The sequence below is a fragment of the Artemia sp. Qi Xiang Cuo genome, chromosome 7, assembly GCF_049724085.1.
Source record: "Artemia sp. Qi Xiang Cuo chromosome 7, ASM4972408v1, whole genome shotgun sequence".
Classification (NCBI taxonomy): domain Eukaryota; kingdom Metazoa; phylum Arthropoda; class Branchiopoda; order Anostraca; family Artemiidae; genus Artemia; species Artemia sp. Qi Xiang Cuo.
In genome coordinates this window covers 50,591,403-50,618,615 of record NC_142800.1, presented here as the reverse complement: position 1 = coordinate 50,618,615, position 27,213 = coordinate 50,591,403, and the positions used below count along the sequence as shown (strand labels likewise).

General features: G+C 33.9%; 1 protein-coding gene across 3 annotated transcripts; it reads right to left on the bottom strand.

Moving 5' to 3' along the window:
- Positions 1-408: 408 nt before the first annotated feature.
- l(2)dtl (WD40 domain-containing protein denticleless) lies at positions 409-26,884 on the bottom strand. 3 transcript variants are annotated; one of them, XM_089092366.1, is made up of 8 exons: positions 26,748-26,884; positions 22,040-22,261; positions 20,022-20,213; positions 15,068-15,184; positions 12,528-12,666; positions 9,419-9,624; positions 5,957-6,162; positions 409-2,149 (listed from the first exon to the last, which is right to left on the bottom strand). In XM_089092366.1, the coding sequence occupies exons 2-8, from the start codon at positions 22,245-22,247 to the stop codon at positions 1,421-1,423; spliced, it is 1,797 nt and encodes a 598-aa protein (XP_088948492.1). In that variant the 5' UTR covers positions 22,248-22,261; positions 26,748-26,884; the 3' UTR covers positions 409-1,420. The 3 variants fall into 3 exon arrangements, with proteins under 3 accessions (XP_088948492.1, XP_088948493.1, XP_088948494.1); XM_089092367.1 differs by lacking the exon at positions 26,748-26,884 and adding an exon at positions 26,620-26,638; XM_089092368.1 differs by lacking the exon at positions 26,748-26,884 and adding an exon at positions 25,977-25,995.
- Positions 26,885-27,213: the final 329 nt, after the last annotated feature.

Below are 27,213 nucleotides of genomic sequence, written 5' to 3'. Positions count from 1 at the left end.
TTTCCAAAGCTACTGCGACTACTTACCTAATGACATGTTTTTCTTATTTTTTTTAATTAAGAATTGTGTCTTGTAAAGTTTAAGAAATTAATCTGCAAAAAAGATAACCGATAAATAAACAAATTAGACCACTTGCCATTCCTATGCCCTCTCCTCTGTTTCATCGGGCTTATGGACACATTTATTTTTTAAAGGGACACGAAATGTCTTTCATAAAAATAAATTTTAAGGTTATCTTTGGAGAGGTAAAGGCATTTTTTTAATTTATGGGAGATAATGACCCCTCTCCCCCTCTTAGGATAGATTAGTGAAAAGCACACGAATGGATATTACTGCCTATCCCCCTATTATCTCAGTGTTCACTAGTGAGACCTCAAAAAAATCTACCTCTTAGAAATTAGGTGTTCTTGCTAAAAATGGAGGTTTCGTGATAAAAAGTTTATTCGTAATGTAAATATACTAAAACTAAATAAGAGTCGATATTTCACATCAAGAAGGCACATGGGTATTAGTTCGCTTTTCAATTAGTGCTTTCCTTGCACTGAAAAAAAGCAACAGGTATGCCTGAAAATTCAAAGAAGGTAAATGCTAATTAATAAATTAATAAAGTTTAAAGTAGATATTGCTTACATAGCCTAATTCATTTCACAAAAATCTTTGCATAAAAATTTTCTTAAGCTTAATTTATGTTTCTAATCTGCAGTGCTAAATTGCGTTTAAACTGAAATCTGGCAACTTTTGGGCATAATTTTCAAAATGAACAAACGTTAAAAACATTAGATAAAACAAAATATTAATTAACAGATTTTACATTGCTAGAGAAATGTTGACATAATTGAAATTTTGGGTTCTTAAATATTAATGCAACTAAAAAACCTATGATAAATAGAGGATTCCGAATTAAAGTAGACACAGTTTAGAAAAAAGTATTTTCGAGATGACTTCCAAAGTTAAATGCCCTAATTGAATCCCTCGTTTTAGGTTAAATTTTGACAATACCAGCAATAATTATGAGACCAATTTATGTAATAGATTAACATACTATTAGAAACTGAAAAAAGAAGAAAAACAGGCCTGAATTTGATATGTATGCTTATGTCCACTTTAACACGGAAAGTCGCCTATACTACTTAATTGGTTACCTCAATCTTGCTCGTCCTACTTAGACATGTCTGCAAACAGGGGGAGGAGGGGGAAGATGTCCCTAGATTGATCTGAAAAGCCCATCTCACACTGAAATAATAAACAATAGTGGCAAGAAAATACTCTTCTCCAATCTTGACCCCCCTCCTAAGGATCAGACCTATGTGCACCTTGGTACTTTCTACAAAATGAAGGAACAAATATATAACAACTTTAACATTAGTCAGAAGCAGTATAAGGATATGGCAGTAATATCTCTCACTTAAGTTGCTTTGCATCACATTTTCTTAAAGTATTTCTGAAGCGACTCTTGTCTAACATGCTTTCCTCTTGAGTTTTGCCAGTTCACTAAGCTTTTTCTTTCAACCGAAGAAACTGAATTTTTCACTCTTTGCATATCAGAGAGCCAATTGCTTCTCTGTTTTCGTGGCCCTTCAACAAGTCTACTAGGTGATTTGCCATCTACGACGTAATTGGGGAGATTGGACGTAGGAGATCCAATTGATTCAACAAACCTTGGCGAACTACTTGAAGGCTCAGAATAGCACCGCTTTTTAGGAGATATAAATCGGTTCATAGCACTTAGTTTGATACACATATTTTCACGTAATGGTTCACAACTTTCTTGAGTATTTCTACTGGAAGAGTTACAATTTTCATCAATTGATTTATGCTGAACGCCACTAGCTATGTCCAGTTTGATCATCTTTGGTAAGCACTGTAACACATTGTTCTCTTTCCTTGGTGATAGAGGAACACGTTCTTTGCTATTTTCACTTTCAGATAATTTTCTCTTTGACGAATTGATAGGCAACATGAGAGTACTCTTTGGTTTTGACTGAAAGCGCTTAGGATCAATTCCTAAAGCTAAGGATAATATGTTTCTATTGATTGGCTTGGTCACCGGTATTGCGCGGCAAACATAATTGTTTTTTTCTTCTTCAACATCTATTAAAGGATCATAACGCCATATTCTATGGTTGTAGTCGTCACTGCATGTCACCAGCTAAAACAGAAAACAAGCTTTTAATAGTGGGTTGGGTTTCATTTTTCTACTCATCAGGGACACAGCAAGAGCGTAGCCTACGAGGGGTCTACACCCCCCCCCCCACCTCAAAACAAAATGCTCCTCACACAAATGGTGACAAAGATAATTTCGCATGACAAAGGTATTGTCCAACACTACAGAGAAGCTGTTGAAATTTATAAATACCAACATTTAAATCTAGCTTTGAACAGGGATTCAGATGATTTAAGAATAAATGAGTCGTATTTCGGTTTTCTCAAAAGAGAAGCCGATACTTTAATAGTCCTAGATATAAACCTTGCACCACTTTCTCAATCCCTTAATCAGACACGTCAACAACCCTCTAAGTCTCAAAGAGTGTCTGCGAGGAATGCAATTATTAAAATCAGGAATCAGATGACATAGTTCTCCAACTCATTCAATTGCTGTTTCGTTTTTGTTTGAGTGAATGAATGTTTTTCTTTTATTTCTATGTTATTCGCCAGTATCCATCAGTGGCGGTTCAATTTTTAATTTTTTTTTGCAAATCAGGAATATTGGTGAGTGACTCACTTTTATTGTTGTTAGGTATTTGGTTTTAATTCTTACAATATTTGGCTTTTATTGAATTTTACTCATCTTTTAATTTGTGGTTTTTTCTTCGTTTTTTTTTACATTCACATTGATTTTCCAAGTTTTATTTTGTTGGTTTTTTCTTCGGCACTCTCATTTATTACATTTTTTCGTTTCGCACTGAAGAAGAGAGGCGTTTGGCCCCTCGAAATATTCGCTTTGTTTTGTTTTCTCAGTATTTTCATTTGGCCTTTAAAAACCCCATTTTTGCTTGTTTTTGTTTATTTATGGTGACAAAATAAGTACATCTTCTTTAAGAGCGAAATTTTCAATCACCCAACCTCAAATATAAATGATTATGGCTCTTAGGCTCGTCAAACTAAACAAGGTACGGTATGTTCTGTTCATTAACTGAAAGAAAGGTTAACAGTACTCTTGTCACGTCAAAAGCCTGTTTAGTTATCCTTATTGAAAGAAAACAAAAACACTTGAGTCCTTTTTTTTTACTATGACAACCATCAGCAAAGCAAGGCATTTTCTCAGATGGGGTGGGAGAGAAAAGATACAATAGAAACCTTTATTATGCCATATATCTGCTAAATTGTTTAGTTTTATAAGTGCCTTGTTTTTTGGAGGGGGGCTTAGATATCCTTCCCTGGATACACCCATGATTGAAACTATTGCTCGAAAAGTGACGTGAGCTACGAAAAATACATCCAATTCCCAAATTGTCAGCAAAATTGTTTCGCTAAGGAACCAGAGACGTCAAAATGAAAGCAATTTTTGTCCCTGGATCCACATTAGGTCTATTCATACCAGAAAACCAGGATTTTCTAAGATTGTTCTATTTCTTGCTTCAGACTTTGGACTTCTTAAGGCAGTACCACATTTTAATCAGTGCTGATAGGTTGCTGATAGTGCTGATAGCATCAGCGCTGATACCATTTTCACGGCAGCAGTGTCGTGAAAATAAACAAGCAAAACTAGTAATTTAAATTTGATGACGTTTTTTGCTTGTAAACATTAACAGTGTGTTCATTTCTAGAGACAATTACATGGTCAAACGAAAGCTGCACCTTTGTAAGGTATTTGGTCCCATATGTTTTGACTTTTTTTGTTACTGATTTTTCACCCACGTTTCTTTTTATTAAATTGGGCACCCGGAATACCTAAAGTGAACCCACATGTAAATATAAACATATATATTTAAATAGATAATCAAAGACTTATAGACCCTACACCAGTTATAATGAGAAGCCATTTTACAAAGAGGCTAGGAATCTGGTCTCTCCGAAAGAAACCTGAATTCGTCAATCATATCTCGTTCGTTCAAAGTCTACTTACAAACTTGTGCAGATGGAAACCAGTCTCTTTGAGACTCTGTGAAAATAGAATATGAAAGACTATAAATATATATTCTAACATAAATAGCAAATAGTTCAAACATATATAGTTCAAATAGTTCATATATAGCTGCAAATAGTATCATGTCGCTCTTAAGAACCCGGCTTATACTTACATTCATAATCGAGGCACCGTTAAATCCAACCTCGACCATAGTAGAGCAGTATAGTACATCTTACACAGAAAAAAAACACAGGGTCATAGCCACAAAAAAAGAGAACAAAATACAAATACGATTCAGAGATTCAATATAAACTTTTGATGAAAACGATTGAAGCAAGGAAACCCATTAAAAACACTAATACAGACAAACTAAGTTATAACATAACACCCTCACGATGGGTTATACCACTACTACTACTGTTACTACGAACCAATCACCACAGCACCAAGCCGCCTGAGGCCAACACAGCTACGCACGCTCCTCCTCCTTTTTCAATCTATGCAAAGCCTCCCTCTTTACACCCTCCCAGGAAGTTCCAATTTCCCTTAAAATCTTTCTTTATGACGTGCTCCATCCCCAAACGCGGACAACCTGCTTTCTGTTAAGCCCCTTAAGGTTAGCCCAAAGGGACAATCTTCGTCAATTATGTCATCTTTATCCGGGCCAGGTTCCAGATACTAATAAAACACCCTTTTCCCAACATTAATAAAAAAAAACTTTCCGAAAAATAAGTTTTTCAAAGAAAAGTAAAGGCCATTTTAAACTAAAGCTCAGCAAATACCTTTTAAAATTCAAACTCAAAACGACCAGAACTTACTATTAAAAAATAAATGAAACCCAAAACGAACAGAAATTAAATAAACAATCAAAGCAAAAACATACAACAAGTAATAATATAAATGAATAAATAGATCTTAAAGCGAGTATTGCTTAGAATGAATATGAATATCAAGCTTAAAATAAAAAAAAATATTTTCCTATTGAAGTATAAATGAAACTTAAAACGAACAGAAATTAAATAAACAATCAATGCAAACAAACATACAATAGATATTAATGTAAATTAATAAATAAAGCTTAAAACGAGTGCAACTTCAATTGAATATGCAAATCAAGCTTGAAACGAACAAAAATCACCACAAACAAGAGTTTCGGTATGACCTCCTTCTCTCACTGTAAAAGTCTAAAACCTACTGCGTCATTGGCGCTTTACTGAAAACCAATTTTATGACAAATATTTTCTTTTTAATATTGAAAATAAACATTAAAATTATAATAAAATTTTGAACTGATGAGCTTTCAGCAATTAATATCATTATAAATAAAATATTCAGTTTAATTTATTAGCTCTTTTTAAAGTTCTTAAAGACGAATATAGTTTCCCTACAGACAAGTGTTTGGATACTGCCCCCTTTTTCCTAACTGTTAATAAAAACCGAAAGCCTACTGCGTCATTAGCGCTTAACTGAAAACGGATTATATTACAAATGTTTTCTTTTCCAGTTCTTACAGTATTGAAAATAAAAATACAATTACAGTGAAATAAATTCTTTAACTGACGGATCTTTCAACAATTAATATCATTATTCATCAGATATTCAATTTGATGTTGTTTATACTTATAATACTGTTCAAGACGCATATATAATTTTCAGTAAAACGCAATATATATATATATATATATATATATATATATATATATATATATATATATATATATATATATATATATATATATATATATATATATATATATATATATATATATATATATATATATATATATATATATAGGTACTATTCTTTTAACGCCAAAGAATATAGAAAGCAACCACTGGCATCCCATTAACTTTTGTTAACACCAAAGGTCAAAATAAGAAAGGTACCGTCAAATCGTCAAAATTGGACCAAGCCACAGCTGACACCTCTGCTCCGTGGCCATCAAGTTTTGCGAGAGGTTCAGAAGTACTTCCGTTTGTGGACCATATGTATCCATAGTTATCACTGGAACCACTGATCAAAAATCGATCATCTGGACTCAAATCGCATTTGACATGGTAACTTCCAACTAGATGGCCGTTGTATTGACGAACTAAAAATAAAACGGCTTTAACGACAGACACATTAGTTCCACAAAAATATATATTTTTTTTAGCTAATTAGAACAGTTTTTCTAATTTGAGCAAACTAACTCGCCTTTTTCTGGGCTAATTATGTTCAGCTAAGATCTCAGAGTGTTAAAGTAGGAGATTCTGTTAATTTGTTCCAATGAAGGTTGAAAAGGCATTAAGAGTATTTTTAAAAACAGAGAATTATTATTTCTAAAAACACAAGAAAACGACAAATCTTTTTCTCTTGATAAACGTGAAGAAAACATGACTGTTTTGGCTTTCTAAATACACCCAATATTATCAAAGCCTTATTTCCGATTTCACTCTTTTTTCCGATTTTTTCTCTCACTTTCCGATTCCACTTTTAACCACCAAATGCTAAAGACTCGCTCAATCCATAACTGCACAATAAGTGGACTTTCAAAAATACATGAAACCTCCCGAAAAATGGAAACATCTATTTTTGCGCAAAAGTATTGAATTTAGAAACACGGAACAATATTGCCAATCTTGAACAACAAGAATAATCACTTTTTTCAATGTATAGAACTCAGGCATGTACCCTGGAATCCCCCCGCCCTGTATCGGTTCCTGGCAGCATTATTGGGTCTCATTTTATCCCCATGCGTGACCATATCAAGCAAGTGATCGTAGAATATTAGGACTTTACAGATTTGCCCTATTTCAGTAATAAAAGATACTGTTTACTATTTACATTCAATTACTATCAGTGGCTTGTATCTTCCCCGGCCGGGACTTCACTATCAAGGATATTCCCCTCAAATAATTTTGAGCAAAAAGGGACCAATCTCTTCGAAACAACTTTACCAGAGACATTTTCCTTTTTAACTAATTGTTTTCATTAGCAGGACACTGCAAGATCACAGAGAAATTTAATGCCTCCCTATGTCTACGCAAATCTTATACCTTCAACTTAATAGCTTTATTATAAAGTGCCATACGGCACCGTAAATGGCACTTTTGGTTCCAGATTTGGCGAGGCTGGAAAGCACAATAAGGAGACCATTGTAGTCTCCATTGTCAACATTGCATCATCGTGAGGGGTGTGAGCCGGGCAAAACACCCCTCAGGCTCTTCATCTATGTGACGAAGTTGCATATACCTCATGGGAGGAAGTAAAACTTGTATTTCACGCCCTATTTTGGCAAGAACTTGTTTACTTTCATCACCTATGTTAAACAAAGATTTTTTTGTAAGGTTAACTGTGTACATCTAAAAAGATGAAGTCAAACAAAAATAAATTAAAAAAAAATTCTTACAAAAACAAAGAGCAAATTTGAAACTTGGAACGAACAGAATAATTGTTTTGCAGACCAGGGAAGATATTTCCACAAAACTAGCTCAAATAAAACAATGCACGATATTTACTTATAATTTTAGACTTTTAAAATCTAGCGCTTTACTAAAAATTAAGCTTCCTTGAGAATGTACCCAGAATAATAGAATTCTGCGCACAGGCCTGACTAAAAGTTATTAATGTCATAGCCAGTGAAAGACTATTGAGACCCTTATACATTGGTGTTTGACTTACTGTAGGCTACTTATGATATTTTCAGAACATCCTGCTTTTGGGGTCGGTTTTGTGTTTTCAGTAAAGCGCTAGTTTTTAAATAGAAATATTAAGAAATATGAGAAGTCAATTTATTTGAGCTAGTTTTATAGATTCATCTTTGTGTAATCTGAGAAGCAATAAATTTGTATGTTTTAAGTTTACTTCGTTCTTTACTTCCGTAAGAAACTTTTGTTTTAATCAACTTATAATCAAAGCAGTTTTTTGGCTATAAGTTTAAACATTCGGAAGGATATTTCTAGAGCTAAGTATTAATGCCCAACACTCAACACTTAAATACATTTGTTAAAGAAGAATTCTAATAATCCTTTGTCGAATGTTCTTAAGAGTATTTCCCATAGTCAAAAGGCATTTTTTTCGAATGGGATGACTAGTGACCAATAGTGACTAGTGGCTAGACAGCCATTCGATAGATCCTCTCTGCTGTTTCTTCTACAAACTTGGTCAAATTTAAATTTGAACGATTCATTCCTCGCTGCACAAGTTCCTGATATCTGTTAGCAAACAAGAATAATAATCAAGGTATTTTCATAAGACAAAAAACTTTTTAAACATAATTCAGATCCCATTCATACGATCAGTAAGCAAATTTTCAACTAACCTTTATAAATACACATATATGTTACCGTGAATGTCCAAAATCTGGTGAATGTCAACAAAAACATAGTCGCTTGGTGTACGTCCGAAATATTTGTTAAATATACAGTAATGGTGAATGTTGAACATTTCTGAGATTTATATTTTCTTCTCCGTAATTCAGTCGCGATACATTTTTCACCACTTTCTGGGATGAATGACTAAGAACGTAAAACACACAGTACATTTTAATGAGAAAAATAAAATAATAGTAATGCAAAATTTCATGTAGCATAAATTTTAGATATGGCTTGATTACTGAATTCTCTATCATCATCTGATTTCAATATATAAATGCAATAACTTAAATGATATATAACTTAAATATATAAATGATATTAATGATTAATATATCATTATATAAATATAGAATATATAAATATATATAGAATATATAAATGATTAAAATATATAAATGATATTTAATGCAATAACTTAAACTATTGTGACACTTGGAATTGCACAAAAGACCCTTTTTTTAACAACTGCATTCGTTTGTAGGATCTTACCACATTTTCGTCAGCGTTTCCACGTTAAACTGTGAAAACAGATAAGAGAAACTAACTATTAAAATTAGAAAATGCTTTTTGTCTGTAAAAATTCTAACATTTAAAATCTGTCGATTCCCGAAGACAACTAAACCTTCTTCTGCTGTTTGGTGCCGTATGTTTTTAGCCATTTTTGTCGATTTTTCAACCATGTTCTTTTTATAAAAAATTGGCCTCGCTACAACAAAACTGCATATGGAGGTCATTTTCACTGAAAATTAAAATTCTCCATTTTCCTTATTTTTCTAATATATATATAGCTATGTGAGTTTCCACTTATCTGATTCAAACATTCAGATTTTCTTTTCAGTGTTGTTGGTACTTTAATAGGAGGGACCACCCTCGCGTCTTCCCTTTCTGCACTAGAGCGCCTTTAAAAAAGAACAGAGCTGTGAAACAAGGAATTTAAGTTAGAAAATTCAATAAAAGAAGAAATGAGTAGGATAAATATTCCTAATATACCTGGTTTCTTATCATAAGAAGCAATATTGTACTCATAGATGACACCGTCAGTACAGTTTGCAAATAGCCTGGTTCGACTCTTGTTCATTGTAATGCTGGAATAGCCCCTTCTAGCTGAGCACCCCGCAAAAGGTAGAACTTCACAAGCTATTGGATCACCAGAATATACTGAGTAAGTTCTTCTTGAATCCCACGCTTTAATGAGTCTGTAAAAAAAAATAACAAAGAACATAATATATATATATATATATATATATATATATATATATATATATATATATATATATATATATATATATTTAAAAGATACAATTTAAAGGTATTCTGACAAACAATAAGGTTTCATGAAAAGTGGCCTATTGAGTGGAAAAGGGATCATTATTAATAAAATTGTCATGCTTTTTGACAAAAGCTTTCCTTAAAAGGAGGAGAAGAGTAATGAAAACCAGGATTATTTTTGAATAGTGAAGCTGAGTTGATTTCCACATATGCTTTTATACAGAGAGGACATTTTCTTCTGGAAACTTGACTGCCAATTTGATTTTTATTATTCTACTTTTCTTGTATCTCGTTTTCATGAAGACACACATGACACTTCAGCATTACTTCTGTTCGTTTTAAGTTTGACTTAATTTTTTAATTCTTAGATTACTTGGAATATTAACCTTGGACAACAAAGCTCAGCAATTATGTAGACAAATCTGCATACGGTCCTGATTTCAAGAGCGCATAATATGCCCACCCTTTTGCAAAAAAAAAGGGCTGTTCTTAAAATAGCGATTTCGCTCGTTACGAACATTTTTTACTCTCAGTTTTTCGTAACACAATAATATAGCTCCTTTCCCCCTGGCCTGCATGCAGGATAAACCACGACCTTGCTGGGCAGGGTAAACCTTAACTACCAATAAAATATAACTTAAATATTAAGGGTTTGTTTTAAAACAGGCTATTGGCATTATTTTGGGTCCTTGCACAGATGGTTAAAACACCACGTTGTTTTTGGCAAATCAATGGTACCTTTTGTTGGTTCTGATTAGAACAGCCTACCTGATATATTCATCCAATGCCATATCAGACCATAGGTGCGTCAAAGCTCACAAAAAGCAATTTGGTTCAGGTCAATGTTCCCTTTCCTTTAAAAGAGAACTAGATCTCAGAATTTGCGACTAAACTGACAATCACCGTTGACTCTTTTACTAGGTCAGTCATGGCTAGTGCCTTGATTATGATTACAGACTTTGAAATCCAATCTGTACCAGCTTCACTTTATGCACAGCGAGTTGATTCTGAAACTTCAGCTGAGACTAAATGTTTAAGGGATCGAACCACAATTATTTGTGACGGAAGTTCGTCTCGGCTGAGCCCATAATCAATAATTTTTTTTGTTTCCAAGAAGGTACAAAATCTACGGCGTTTCTGTCCAGCGTTTGGAATCAACAATCTAATTTCTGCCTGTATGCTAGAGCTGCAAAATCACCTTTCTATTCGATGTCGACTCAGCTGTTTGGCATTCTCAAAGTGTGGTTCAAGTCTTCCAAGCTACCAAATCCACTGCACAAACTAATCAAAATTGTCGATATGATTTTTAATCTCCCAGTGACTTTTGGGACGAACGAGGGATTGTTCAGCACTATTTATCATTTAAATGCAAACTTACGAACACACGGTTGTGACAAAAGGCTTATGAGTTTATATTTAAAACAGCATACATTTAAAAATAAGTAGACTACCTCAACGAGGATGAGGCCTTCAACCACTGGTGCCTTCTGTATTTGTAGCCTCATTCTTATTTTACCTTATCCTTTTTTCTACTAGCTTGTAGCATGAGTCCCCCAAAAAAACAAAACAAAACTGGATTTGGCTCACAAAAAAGTGTTATGTGCAAAATTTCGCTATCACTATATATCATAGGCTTACACAGTTTTATTTCTTTGATGGGGGGGGGGGGGGTAGATCAGGGCTTTACGAGGGGTATAGGGAGTTCTCCCCCCCCCTGCTGTGTACGAATATGAGCGGTAGAATATAGTAACTTAAAACTGCAATTGCACAAGACTTGTTTGTGCAGAGAATATACTTGATATTCCATTTCAGGCTATATGCAACTTGTTTGACAAAGAGGTTTGAGGCTTGTATTTTAAATTTACTCCTGGCAACTTCCAGAGAGACAGACCCATACAATTGAATTATTGTGCCAAAGACAAAGTCTTTGTGGGAATAAAAATTGTACCTTAACTGCTATTGAAATGAATATTAGAGACACTTTTTTTGAGGACATATTTTTTTTCACCAACGCATTAATTATTTTCTAATTTTTAGGCTATGTCTATGGTGAAGCTTCACCGACTGCACCGTATCAAATACGACGAATGGAGAGTTAACAAAGGTATTGTATAACCTATGCTGAGTGTCTAAAAAGGAACTGAAATATATATATACCTAACCTAACCTAACCTTCCTCCATGAAAACTTCCTCCATGGAAATATCCTTACACAATATTAGAGACACTTTTTTTGAGGACATATTTTTTTTCACCAACGCATTAATTATTTTCTAATTTTTAGGCTATGTCTATGGTGAAGCTTCACCGACTGCACCGTATCAAATACGACGAATGGAGAGTTAACAAAGGTATTGTATAACCTATGCTGAGTGGCTAAAAAGGAACTGAAATATATATATACCTAACCTAACCTAACCTTCCTCCATGAAAACTTCCTCCATGGAAATATCCTTACACAGATCACCAAAAATTTCAAATACTAGGATATTGAATTATGATTGGGAAGCAGTATTACTAGCCTTTGAGCTATCTACTTTCATTTCCAATAAATTCCAGCTAGACATGAAAAAATTAACTAGAGCAACCAAGCCAATGCAGTGCATCTTTAATTGTGAATTTGACAGAATATAAAAGGTTTGCAGGGGATAGGTTTGCACAAGTTTATTCACCACCAAAAACTAAACCATTCCTTTTTTTTTAAATGTGAATATTTAACTGAGTAAGCCTCTGAGAAACAGTAGCATTTATTTTAAATTCTAATGGAGCGATAGAAAGTTGATGGCCTCATTACATCGCATTGTCTATGACGAAAATAAAACATAACTCACCCATCACCAGATCCAGCCGAAATCAATTTGTATTCATCCTGGTAAAGGACCGCAGTCACAGAACATATATAAGCCCTATCAGCATAAGATGCATATGGTCGTGGACGTCTTATCCGGTGTTCCTGAAAAAATATAGGATCTACAAGAACAATAAAACCTATCAATTTGATGAATTAAGACGTACCATTATGCAAAAGGGTGTTCAGTTCAGTTTTTGTGGAGGTTAGTTACAATTTACATTTTAAGTATATCCAAAGATTTCAGATCATAAGAAGGGGGTAAAGAGCAAAGCTTTGAATAGATTGGGGCTGAGAGGGAGTGTGTGAAGCTGTGTTGGTCAGATGCGTCTTGGAACTGTAGTGAGTTGTTACTAGTGGTAGAAGTATACATATCAGGTTATACCTTTCTCTGAATAACATAGCCATAAGCTTGCATTTATTATAGAACGTTATATTATAACACGGTCAGAACATATGTCACACAGTTTTTAATTTCAAGACTAATCTTTAAAATCATTCCCTGAATGGTACTAGAAAGATGATGAGGCGAAAGAGGTGCAACTTGTCAATATCTATCAAGTTGGGGAAGGAACTAGGGGACGGGGCTGAGCACTGCTTTAGACAATCCAATCATCCAGACTGAAAATTATACACCAAAGAACTTCTCTATTTCTTCAATTCAGGCACATAACAAAGAAATACGGGTGAAGTTTGTATCAAGTTTTTATGCACACATGTATTTAAGATGCATACAGTTTATGCACTCAACCGTTTTAATTTAACAAAATTACCGGGGCATAGCATAGCAGCCTCAATTTGATTTCAAAACAATTATGAGTCAAAACAGCTGCAACGTCCATATACCTAGAAAGTTGAGGGTAAAGGATCAGATTATCTTACCTATTACACATTGTTTAGTTTTTTAGGCCAAATCTTGATGAAACAAAGACTATCAGAACATTTTTGTTAAATAAATGGAACAATATTTTCTCGGTAAAGTCCAGAAAAGAACACTTTTGAAAATGTCCCAGTTTACTTGCATGGAAAACACAGAAATGCAACCCAAACAATTTTGTTCCTTTGAGAGTTACCTGTGGAAAAACCCTTGTACTGACAAGTTCGCTGACAACTGCCAAGTAAAAGTTGCAGTGGTTTTCTTCCGTAGAGACAAGGAAATTATGAACATATCGAAGTTCTTACGATTTATCCTTTAAGGTCTACAAGTTTTTCGATGAGGCTAATCTGCTTGTTCTAAGATTTATTACTTGCTTTGTGGCTTTTTTGTCACCTCTCCCTACTTCTAATATTATTCAGAGTTCATTTTTCTGGAGTTTTCTTTTCCAGTGAAATTTCTTATAGATTTTTATAGCTTAGAAAAATGCTTATCCCGCAAATGTGCTATTGTACACTTGTTATCATGGCATCACGTTACTACTTTTAGGTGTTTATTTTCCCTCTAGTTCATATTTTATAGCCGAGGTCTATTCTCTTGGTTTCAAAATTGTTTTGCATAGCATTTGACGTTCTAGCTGGATTAATTAAGCTAATTTTTGAACACAAAGACGAAAGTACACACAAACAAACGCACACAGGGATACACACATTCTTGAATTGAATGCTAAAGTATTAAGTGGCGTTACCACGCGGCGCTCATTCTTGAAACCTTAACAAACGGAGCCAGAAAATCGATAAAACGGTTTCTGATCAAATTAAAACAGCATTTGATATACAATAAAGTTATACATGGCAATGGCAAATGGCCATTTTGGATACTAATTCAGGAATGGGTGGGCTTGAACGCGGATCAGACTCTCTTTGGATATGTCCTACTCGCGGGATCCTCTGATTTGAAGATGAAATTAATCGACCAGTTTAGTGCGACTTCCAATTATTACTTGCTGCCATATTGCGTAAATAAGCAATAAATTTGGGCCCAAACTGAGTCAAACGCTCCCGCGCAAAAATTCTGTGATAACCTATTGGTCTAAACTATAAAGAAGCGACATATTTACGGAATACAAGCCACCACCGTGCGACAGTTACGCCGCTCTTAATCATATACTTGCTTAATAATTTCTTAGACCACACTGTCTTTCGATTTATAATTAAGACAAAATGAATATAATAGGAAATAATGCTAGCGAGCCATTGGCCAGTGCCATCTACTATCTATTTCTTATTTGCTATTTTGACGAATTTCATCCCTTTCTCTCAATCAAGATAAAACCTTGTACAGGTGCCTAATCCCAACAACATACAATGAGAACTTTCAATCGAATTTGATGACTTTCGTTTTGCTAAGAAATATAAAAAAAATTCGTATTAAACTAAAGCAGACAACCCTATTTTCAATTTAGCTCAATTGAGAAAGAAAACTCACTTTATTCATACAATAAAGCCATTAAATGGAGATGGGTGGCCGCGAAAAGTACTCAATGGAACTCGAAGTAGTGCTGAGCATCAAAAAAAGAAAAGAAAAGGGACTGAACACCTTTTGCATAACGGTACAAAACTACACAAGATAAAAGGAAGAATAGTCACCTGCAGTTGCGTGAGCATTATTTATACAATTTTCCGAATTGGCAATTGCTTGCTTTCTAGCAACTCGTGAGTCCCAAATGCATATATTTCCATCTCTAGAACCAGTTGCAAAGGTTACTGAAAAAAAAAAGTTAACACATAAGTGTTTAGAGAAGGCTTTTCACCAATAAAATAGTAAATTGTTGTCAGGAAAGATACATGAGCCTGTTGATATTTCTTTGTTATGAAGTCAACGGCGTGATAACTTTATTCCATAATAAAATTTGATGAAACAAATTAAAAATATCGAAACGACAGCAAAGGTATTTTTCACACATAGTTAATGGGTTGTTGCTAAAAGTAAATAATTAGCATTCTTATTTATTTTAACAGAACAAAATTAGCAGTACTACTAAAACAATTAATAATACGTATTTAATATTTTACAGAGAAAAGCTTTTCTTTGGTATGGAGCTGAATAACCGTTTTATATGAATGCATAGAACTAATTGATCGGTGGATAAGTCCCCCCCCCCACAGACACCCCTCTCTAGCTAAGTCTAGAAATTACTCTTTAGCATACATCAAAATTACTATTCCAACAAACTCACATCAGCTGTAAACCCCCTCAATTCAGAACACTTTCGAACAATATTCCTCGATCCTCACCAATACCAGACCTCCAAGAACAATCTTTGTAAAAAGATTTATTTGTCTTTTATCTTTTGCATTGTTCCCAAATTATTTGAAAAAAAAAGATTCTAGACTGAATAGTTTAGGTGCGTATTCTCTTAGCTGTGTCCCTTCGTGGGCCAGTGTGCATTGATTTGCTAATGATATTACTACCGTTTAGTAATTTGAACTTGAGAAACACCATAATTGAATGCAGGTTATAAAATGAAGCACAGTTGGCCAAAGGGTTGGAATTGACGATGTACCGTGCCTAAAAAATGCAGAGTCCAATCTACTATGGAAAATCTCTTTTTGTCTTTCAGATACATTTTATATTGCTATATTGTGTCTCACCCTCGCCAAAAAAACTAACAATAAAATAAAGAAGCTATAATACAGACAAGGGTGTGCCAAATAAACCCATCCAGACAAGATTGAGAAAACTGATGGAGGAAATTGAATAAAAGCAGAAGGTACAGGACAAAAAAAGAGAAGTCTTATAAACTAGTCGATCTTTCTTCGTTTTAGGTTGAAAATCTTAGATGTTTTAGCACAACTAATAACAAGGCTCTTATAATACAATAACTGCCTGAAACATTTAGAGCTTAGAACTGCTTAATCTTGGAATCTTGTGGCTCACACAAAACCCAAATAGGCAAAATATTTTTGTCTTAACCAGGCAATACAAGAATTATATGGTAAAAACCTTCATCCCTTGGACCCTTGACCTCAGCTGGAATTTCATAATTGGTTCTCATTTCAGAAGACACACGAAGGACTTGCGTGAATGGTTTCATTCGCAGTTCTTCTTTGAATGCAGTTACAATTCTCGTCGACACCTAATAATACTAAGCACTACCTGCCTAGAAGACAAGCAACCAGTGTTAATGATCGAATGTGGAGCCTATTTTCCGTGGCCTGTATCTATTCCTGACTCAAGCACTGACTGACAGCCGATGGAACATACTCAGAGAGCAATTAGTTAAAGCTGTACCATGTCATAATAATGTATTCAAGTTGAATTACAGCCTCATCTGTGTAAATAATTTTTTTTAAACCCAAATACCTTGCATTTCTGACACGGAATATTCTATTCAGACACAGTAAGAAATTGCCAGTTTTGAAGCGACAAGACGAGGTTTGGAGTTACTTGTCTAGCATTGGCTTGGCAGGGCCTTCAGCCAGGGAACTTGAAAGACCTAAATAAACACTCCTAACAGAGAAAACAGGTTGAACATTCATTATAGCGACTGAACTGTCATTTAAACTCCTTTAGCAAGTTCCAGAGTAGCAGAGTCTTTTTAAACAGGTGTTCTTTGAAAGTACAAGTCGCGTTTCGGTGATCTGATTTGTCTGTTAAGCTGTGGCGGTAGAGCTACCATAGTTGCCTGGACGGGAGCTAGAGTATAACTATTTAATACATTCATTTTGTAGCAGGGCATAAACACGATTTTGGCCATTTGATCAAATACTTGGTAAATGTCCCAAGTATATACTTTCCCAATAGCAGTTGTTAGTTCTGCATATTGAAGCAATGTTTCACCCATCAGGGAAAGGTTGTTCAATATCTCCATATTCTTTTGTTGAGCAGTATAGAAAATTAATTCTAGCTATGAGCTCATGCAGTTACAGCGGTGTCCGTTTCTAATGGTTTTAATGTGTTTGTAGCCTGGCTCTAGAAGCGAGTCGTTTGGCTGTGGTACAAGGTCCATAACTAAAACTTTTTCCACGAGATGTTACAAAGAATCGCCTCTCTGCTACAATTCCAGAAATTGTTTCATGAAGACAAAAGCTGCAAAAAACTTTTCTGTCGCCATAATAAGCACAACTTTTGTCTGAGCTGTATTCGCTCTTATCAAAGCAATCAATGGAAATCGACAAAACTTTGAATTATCTTAGTGGCCAGATAACGATGCGTGTTTGGGATTTGGGAGGGGGGGGGGGGTTCTAAATATATATTCTCCCAGAAGCCGTTGTCAGTTCTGTTTTGAAGCCATTTTTCACCCACCGCAGTAAGAACTTTCAAAGAAGCTTGATAGTATGATTACCAAGATTAAGGAGCTGAAAACCCACTCTTCTTCACACGCGAGTAAAAGTGCATCCTTTGAGAAAGATTCTTTGCTTCATAAGGCTTGCTGTAATGAGCTTGAAAAAAACTACTGGATTTTGAAGTTAAGTTACATTTACAATTAAGCGTAATTATCCATGGTTTACCGTACGAACGCCCAGGCCAAAACACAAAGTCTAATTTTAAAAATCCTTTCGAAAAAACACTAGGCCATGCAGCTGATAGTGTTCATGTGACAAAATGTCACCGTTTTCCTGATAAGCAAGAAAGCGGAATCACTATGCGAGGGAGCCCCAAAACAAGAACTGTCCTCATCTCATTACTGAATAAAGCTGACATCTAAAATATTTAAAGGTCTGTCTCGAAGTTTAAAGGATCCGGGATACGTATCTCACAAGACATTCTACCAGTGCTAAACAACAAGAAAGAGGTGGTGTCTTAATGACTCATGCTAAACAAAAGGGTACAAAAATCTAACTAGAAATAAAAAAGGACGCAAAATCTCAACTGGGTGAAATACCAATTGCGTTTAAATATCCTTTGTCAATTGAATAGTGTGTTGTATATTTAACAGTTAATATTGGTCTGATCTCAGAATAAGGTCCAGTGCTGAAACAATCCGTATGTCATGAGGAGTGTCGCTAGTGTTTTTTCATCAAGTATCTTTTTATTTTATTTTTTTTAGGCTTAACTTACTATTTTCAAGGTTTCTTTTTTGTTGTTGTTGTATATTTTTGCTAGGGTACAATTGAATTGATCCCAGAGAGCCAGCCACAATGTTTAAGCCTTTTAAAAGTATAATTATGTTATCTTTGCCATTTCATGTTGAGCAGATGTCACCCCGACCTAGTTGTCAGCCCGTAAGGTTTGAGATATAAGGTAAAAATGATTATTTGACATTTAATGAGTATAGTGAAACATTTAATAAGTAGTGAAAGCCTTGTAAACTGTGATGGTTATGGTTTTGCTTACAATAAAAGAATAGCACAATCAGGCGCAGGGCTAGTATTTTATGCTCAGAATGGGATCCCGTGGGTAATTAAGAATGAATTGTCTAGTTTTAATAAGAAAATGGTTTTTGAAAGTCTCTTGATTGAGATTATGGTAAATACAAAAAAAAATTATTTGTTCTGTAACATACTGGTGACACTCTACGTCAATCCCTGAATTTTTGAAAATATATGAACAGTCTTTAGAGAAAATTGATGAAAACAGTTGATTGTTTTTGAAGTTGTTTGTTCCATCATTATGAATTCCTACAGGAATAGGTGAGCAAACTGCAACCTTATTAGATAATATTTTATATCAATTAATCTTTTCTAAAACATTAATTCTTCTAAACGATGAGTCTGACCACTATACTGTAGTGTTTGACCTATGCTAAAATTATCAGCCAAAAATGTTATGAATATTGGGAAGAGAAATTTTAGTAAACCTAATATTTCCAATCTTAAAAATAAGTTGTCTGGAATTGAAGTGTCCTGAACAGTCTACAGTGATGTTTTTTCAAAAAATTCCAAAAAATGTTTCAAACAAAGAATGTCTGCTTGTGTATCATGAGTGTAAAAAGTATAATAGGCCTACCGAGCCTTGGATTGCGTCTAGTATTTTAAGATAAGCAAAAAATTGGCCATTTAAAAAATATGTTTCAGAAGCGAATCAGGAGAATAAATCAAATTTCAATAAATACAACAAATTTTTTTTATCAAAATTGACTCAGAATGCAACGAGCAAAAAAAGCTTTATTTTGAGGTTCAGTTTTCACAACAACTCGTTGGCCGATAAGACAAGGACGTTAATTATTTCGTTAGTTGGGAAACATAAGAAGTCTTCACAACCGATTGAAGTGATTGGCCCTATAGTTCCTTTGAATTAGTCGATTTATAATTTTGTTCATGATTGGATCAGATCTTCCTGCACTTCCTGCCAGCTGTTGCCCAATAATTGATACTGTTAAAATAATACTATCTGAAATTAATGTGGGTTGATGGTAGATCAGAGTTGTATGTCAATGTTATTTCTTTTCAAAGCTGTTCAGGCAAGAATAATCCATTTTTTCAGGAATAATGTCCATTGTTTTTTCTTTTAAATTGTTTTTTTCTTTATAAAACATAAAACTTTGTAATTTAATGGTATTTATAATAAAGAACCTCGAAGGCGCTAGAACATTATAAGGTATTTAGTGTTATACATCCCAACTGAATGAAAAAAGAAATGTAAAATTAATTCTAATACCTCTTCTAGTTGGTTCTGAATCTACAGTTTTGACTGATCTAGAGTGGAAATTAAGGATAGCCAAACACTTGTCTGCATCAAAGGTGTTTATATCAATTAGCCGAACTGATTGATCTCCAGAGACTGTAACCACTAAATTCGGACTATGCAACCAAGAGCTATCAAAAACAGCATTGCCATGCACTTGAAAACCTAAAAGAAAACATAGATTTGTTTGGACATAACTAACAAATATCTCTTTAAGAAATGAAACATGCTGCAAAAACATTTTATTCAATTCAACACTTAAAGTTAAATTCAATCAAAACCACTGCAAAAACACAAAAAGGGAAAGGGGTAAAAAAAAACACCTCTGAAAAATATTTTGATTTCTACACATCAATTGAGGGTGGCAAAAACCAAGCCTGGTCCAAGGGACAAAAGGTTTTCATGAATCTCATAACAACACTGCATAAAGCTGCATTTTCTCCTTTTTTAGACCTGGGTCTCTGTGTACTTACCCCCTCCCCATTTTTTTTATTTTTTTTTTGAAGGCCTTATATGAAACCAATTCATTCTTTATTCTAATGAAGGAATTGTTTTTATTCTATTAATAAGTTTGTTTCAAAAGATATAATTTTTTACTATTACCTATGCATTGTGACAAGACATTTATGACAGCCAAAAGTCATAAAGTCGGAATAACATTCACACATCTAAATTATCTTTTTGATTACCTGTATAAACAAAGAAACATTTTAGCTCGAAAATAATGATTCAAAAATTCTCATGACAATATTTTCTTTAATAAATGTTTGCTAGGCAGTGCTATTAAGATTGAATATTTAATAATCCAACCTCATTTTCTTGTCAAAACATGATTGAAGACAAAGGGGGTATCACTTCCATTCTTCAAGCTGTGGGAGGCTTGAAAATTATTTTTTTTACACCTTGCCAGTTTCTATAGCAAGGCTAAAAATTTGAAGTATGAAACAGTAATAAATGATGGTAAAAAAGAAAACTAACAGACGCACTAAAAAGAAAACAAAATCTCAGTTTATTTTTTAAAGTTTTCAATTGACTCCGATGAACGAGCTGGACGAAATTTTTTTTCAAAGAGTATATTTTACAATATTCACTTTAGCACAAAACAGTATTTTCTTCTGAAAAAAAAATGTATATTTAATACCATAATTTCTTTTGGCTCTTGGTCCATCTGGATGCTCAAATTATTTTTTTTTTCCATTTTCCTCAGACATTAATAAAAAATCACAGTTTTCATTAAATTAATGTGTAAATAAGGAAGATGTGAATTTTGTTCAAGAGGAATAGCTTTACTATTTACATTCCATGATCTGAAGTCAGAGTTTTGAATGGTAATAAAACTAAATATACAAGTATCAGTAAAAAAAAAAAAAAATGAGGTTGCTTATTTCCATGAAATGAATCAATCTGCCATATCTCATGAATATATGGGACGATGGGCATCACATACCATTTTTGGTTGTTTTTATATGGTAAAACGCAGATGAGAGCCAAACATTGCGAACAAAAATAATATTAAGCTTTGAAATCCTGTAGAACTGCATTTTATCTTCCTCAAGGGGGTGGTATAAGAATTCTTGGATTTTCTGTACAGATCTCTTCATTTTCCTGGGGTTACATATGTCCATATTCCTTCCTGCATGTAATGTAGGCCTAGGTCCCCTAAAATTGGTCCAAGGTACCTTTCAAGGATATATAGACCTAGGAGTGTATTTTGGGTGGTTTTAGATCCCTGCCCATCTATTGCAGACAAAATACTCATGTATCTCCCAAAACTGTGACTGCATACACAAATGTCCAAAAAGCCCTACTAATGTCTTACTTTATTTCTTATTTCCCAGAAATACCAATCAGACAGGAAAGAGAAAAAAAACTTTGAGACAAGAATTAACTATATGCTGCACTCTCATAATAGGCAGAAAAAATTGTGCAATAAAGAATCATACTGTTTTCTCTTATGCAATATAAACTTAAGAAAAAAGAAAAATAACTACTTTTGATTCTAGCTTCAGGTTTGAGTAAGCAAGCACCAGAGTTTGTCTGTTGTATTCCAATATATCCACCTTCATTGGTCAAACATAAAAGATGTTTACTTCCATCTAATGGGCAAAACTTTGAAGAATATATGTACTCAGGAAAGTCTCCAAAAGACTTGTATTCCTCATTCCTAGATACAGCAAGCTTTTGAATAAAGCTTTCCATTGAAGTTTGACAGTCTGTGAACATAAAAATATGTCAAAAAGTAAAACCCTGAAAACAAAAACTTAAACTATAGGATTTTTTCCTGACATAAGATGGAAAAACTCTATCAGTTATTGTAATATTTAACACATCTCCAGTTAGATTTTTTTCAATTTAGCTGTTATATTTAGATGCACCTATTTACAATAATTAAACCTAAAAATTAAAATTAGTTTTAAACACTTTGATTTTGATTTTTACTAATTTTATTTTCGGCATTATAATAGATTCATACTTCTTAGAGTGAAGATCGATTGGCATTAGTTTAAATTTCTTATGAATTTTAACTCAGATGGTTCAGAAGGACAACACACAAAAAGGAATCTGTAAGCATGCCTAAAGATTGGGGCCTAGAGGGCACCTGAAATTTCAGAATGTCCACCATTTTTCTAGGTTCCATTACTTTCCCATAATTCATCTGTTTTTACAGGTTAAAAAAATTTGGTTTGTTGTTCTGTTGAATCTAGACAATCAGCTTCCAGTATTTGTTGATGAGCATACTCTTTGGAAACTGTATTTTGATAGTTTCATTGCACTTTATTGGGGTATTATTTTGCCCAATCCTTATGGATTATTCTCTTGCATGGTGCCCTCTGAAAATGACAGGTAAAGTAAATATTGAAAAAGACCAAAAGAAACAAAAATTAATGCATTCAGGGAACATTGAACTAATGAAAATGGTTGCAACATTTCACCTGATTACAAAAAATGGCATGCATCCTTCTAAACTGTATCATTTCAGTAAAAAAATAGAAAGTCACAATTTGGTGCCATCCTCTTTGCTCTATAAGTATAAAACTGTATCACATTCTAGCAATGGATCCCATGGAAGGAGGGTATTCCTCTGACCCTCTGTATACAAATGTTAGGCAGTCTCTTCTAATTCTGAATTCACTGTACATTTATTCTTATTTGTTTACACTTATTTTGTCAATTTTTGTGTAAAATTATTGACAGGGTATCCTCTAAGACAGTCCAAGTTAACACTGAAAAGCTGCAACAAAGATACTCCCATGAAATTTGACATAATGAGAGCCCTTTCCTAAAAAGGGTGCTGTCCCCCATTAATGCTGGTATCCAACCCATTAGGGGGGATGCTGAAGATTGCAATGGCAAGAACATTGATGGAAAGAGCACTGAACAATACATTTTTCTTTTATTTTATATCTGATTTCTGTCTTGCACCATACATTTACCAATTTATCTATTATCAAGCAAACTAATCAACTCTACAAAAATTTTACAAAGCCATGACCAAGGATCTTTTGAGCTTCTTACCTTAGTTTTTTGGTAAATTTGCATTGTGAGTCAAAAACCAGATAAAAAAAGAAGAAATATACCATTGGTTCCTTTCTGTGTGCTTTCAAAGTAGGAAATATACTTAATCAATAATGAAAGTAAAAACAATATTCAACTACACTTAAGTATTAAAAAAAAAATATCCAACTAGTGTGCTATTCAGAAAACAAGGAAAACAGGAATTAGCAGAATAGGCAGATAACTGAAAAAAAAAATTACCTCAACAGTCAAATAGAACAAATCATATTAACCAACATAGCCAATTCAACAGGGTGTATGATATATAAGCTAAGGATTTAAAAATATTATACATTTATATTAATAAGAGATCTCCAAGGAGTTCCAAACTATTAGTCATCTAGGTAAATATTATCCACTTGGCAGAAAAGTACCCACAAAAAATTGTCCCCAATAGAAATAGAGCAGACAAAGGAAAATTAAGAGAAATAAAAAAATAGAACAAATAACATACGTCAGTTATTACAAAGAAAGGGTAGTAGGTCATTGTATGGGTGGGGGGGGGGGGGGCAGATGTCTAAAAGAGCTAATTCCAATGCCCAACTTGCAAATTCCACTGGGAGCTTTGTTTTAGGTGCTTTTACATGGTAATACTTCACTTATTCTGTTTACATACACTGTGTCAATGTATAGGGGCAAGTCTCCATGATTGGAACAATTATTTTGTGTTTGCCTCCAACTTCCTAATGCTTTGTGATGAGGAAACAAGATTTTTCAACATCTTTTGCATTAACTAAGGAAGTTATCCCCAAGGTTTAAAACTAGTAGCTCAATCAGGTTTTAAGGAAAGGCATTATTTTCACTACCCCCATTTAGTCCCAAGTATGGAATGGGGCTCTATAGATGGAACAAGTGGTAACCATACTTGGGACAGACCCTAATATGTCTTCTTGATACAAAACTCAGCTATTTAATAGAGATAATAGAGTACAACTATAAAACAGAAGAAAGAAGTACAAATGTGTAAAAACTTAGATGGGGGCTCATCCAATGATTAGTTGGTTACAGCTAATTAGTGCAAATGCTGACGTGAGAGGATGGGGTGTGAATTTTTCAAAATTTGGAAACATTACTTTGATAGAAGCTTGCAAATGAAAGCCAAATTAGAAAGATGTTCAAACAATTTTTTGTAAATTGAATCTGAGAGCTCTTTTGCTCCTTCTTCAAAGTCCTTATGCATTTTTTCATGTTGTAACAAAACAGATCAAAGGAAAGGCTAAGATGACAAATATAATAGATAGAATTACTACTGATTGTTAAAAAAATGACTTTCTTGAAATAGTAACCCAAAACATTGAATTGAGCTTCAAGAATGATTTAGATAAATATAACCTTAATAATTAGTAGGGTTTGAAGATGTGACTTCAAAATCTCTTAAATCTTTCAAATTCTAATATTTCAATAATTTTTTTCCCATTTGTCTTGCAGTCAGAAATATTTGCAATTTCAGACCAGCTGGGTTTCCACTTGTTAATTTGACTTTGGTCTACCTCTTAAATGGTTGGAAATGCTGAAAAGATGGCTGGAGGGCTGGGGCAAGGCATAGGCAGAGATCATGCCAACTAGTAGTTATATCTTTTGCACTCAAAGAATTTAATTTGAAGTTTTTATTTTGCTAGAACTTTTCTATCATCATTTTGTGAAAGTGATTTTAGCTAAAAAAAAAAAATTGGCAAAATAAGTGATTTTAGCTAGAGTTGGCAAAAAAGAGTAATTTTAGCTAAAAATTGGCAAAAAGTGATGGAAAGAGCGCAAAAAACTCAAGCATAAGTTGACAACCCTTGACCTCAATGCAGAAAGAAACTAAAAAATAGGCTTCTCTTCAAAATGTAGCCCAAAACCCTTTTTCTCACCCACTTTAAACAGAAAAGGTCATCTTAGAAATTCAGTAAGGGGCTCATTCAATTGGAAATTGAAAGTTCTAGCATCCTTTTCAAATGCCAAAAGCTACTAGAGAGCAATCAGACTCTGGTCAATATATACCAAATCATATTATTGAGTTAGGACTAAAGTGAATACACCCTTTGATGCCTTTTTTTTATGATGATTACAAATATAATAAGCATTTATATCGGAAATCAATTTCAGCCCCCCCCCCTCTATAGGCTATACCTAACCCAACCTAACCCTGAATTGGCAGATATAGGGGGGGGGGGCGTAAACTCATTTCCGATAGAAATGCTTATTATATTTATAATAAGCATAAAAAAAGGAATTAAATGGTGCATTAACTTTAGTCCTAACTCAACAATATGATTTGGTAGATATTGACCCAGACTCTTCTTGGTTCCTTTTCTGTTAACTGACCCTCCTCTTATCCCTATGATATGGAACCAAGTATATCAGTTTTGTAAAGTAAAGTGAATCACTTACCAAATCATATTATTGAGTTATGACTAAAGTGAATATAACACTTGATGCCTTTTTTCATGCTCTTTATGAATATAATAGGCTCATTCTTGTTGGAAATGAATTTTAGTCCCCACCCCTATATATACCAATTCAGGGATATATTTGCACATTAGGGGGGTGAGGTGAAAGTTTAAACTTACCTCTCATTTACATCGGAAATAAAATTGCCCCCACCCCCCTAATGTGTAAATATATAGGCTACCCTGAATTGGTGTATATAGGGTGGGGGCTAAAATTCATTTCCAACAAAAATGATTATTATATTTGTAAAGAGCATAAAAAAGGCATCAAGTGGTAACTTTAACACCCCATCCAAGATTGGACTGCATTTCAAGGATAAGGCTCAAGCTTTAGGCCTAAATGTGTGTCCAAATTAAGGCTCTACTTTTGACATTTTGTAAAAATGGCTTTCTCTATTCACGCTAATCATAATCTTATTAAAATACTTTAGCACTTAATGGTTAAACAATTCACTTTCTAGGAGGTAGGCCTATAATAGACTGCTGATTGAACTGTTCAATTTCCTAGTGATGATTTGCTGTATAAGCTATCTGATCTTCACCCTGCAAACTACAACTGATATATTACAGCTTTACTGTCATACTGAAAGCACATCTTTACTGGAAGACCTTTCTGATGCACACAGTTTTGGCTCTGGATTCATTATGGTTTCACTCATTACAGCGATTTTAAAAATTCTAAACTGTAAGACAGCCTCAACCAAATCATTACCAAGATAAGAGTGATCACTTTGAATCCACTGTTGTAGAAATGAGATCTGTCCAGAATGAGCTTTGAAAATAGGCTAGAATTTGTGTACCCAAGATGGTTTTATTTAATTTCTTGAGGTAAGATTACTGATGACAAACCCCGGCAAGGCGCTAAGTAATCATTTCTCCGTGAATTCAATATATAAGATGGCAGTAAATATAGCATATCAGGCCGCACTTGCAATCAGTTATTTTGTGGAAGAACTTGAAAGCAGGTCAGCTAATGAAATTCGGTGCAAGTCATATTCCGAATCTTCAATGGCTCGTTTATTTTCTATTTTTTCTAAAAATTAATTTTAAAAAAATTCCGAAAAAGAAGTTTTTCAAAGAAAAGTAAAGGCCATTTCAAACTTTAGATCAGCAGATACAAATACCTGTTAAAATTCAAAATCAAAACGACCAGAAATTACTATTAAAGAATAAATGAA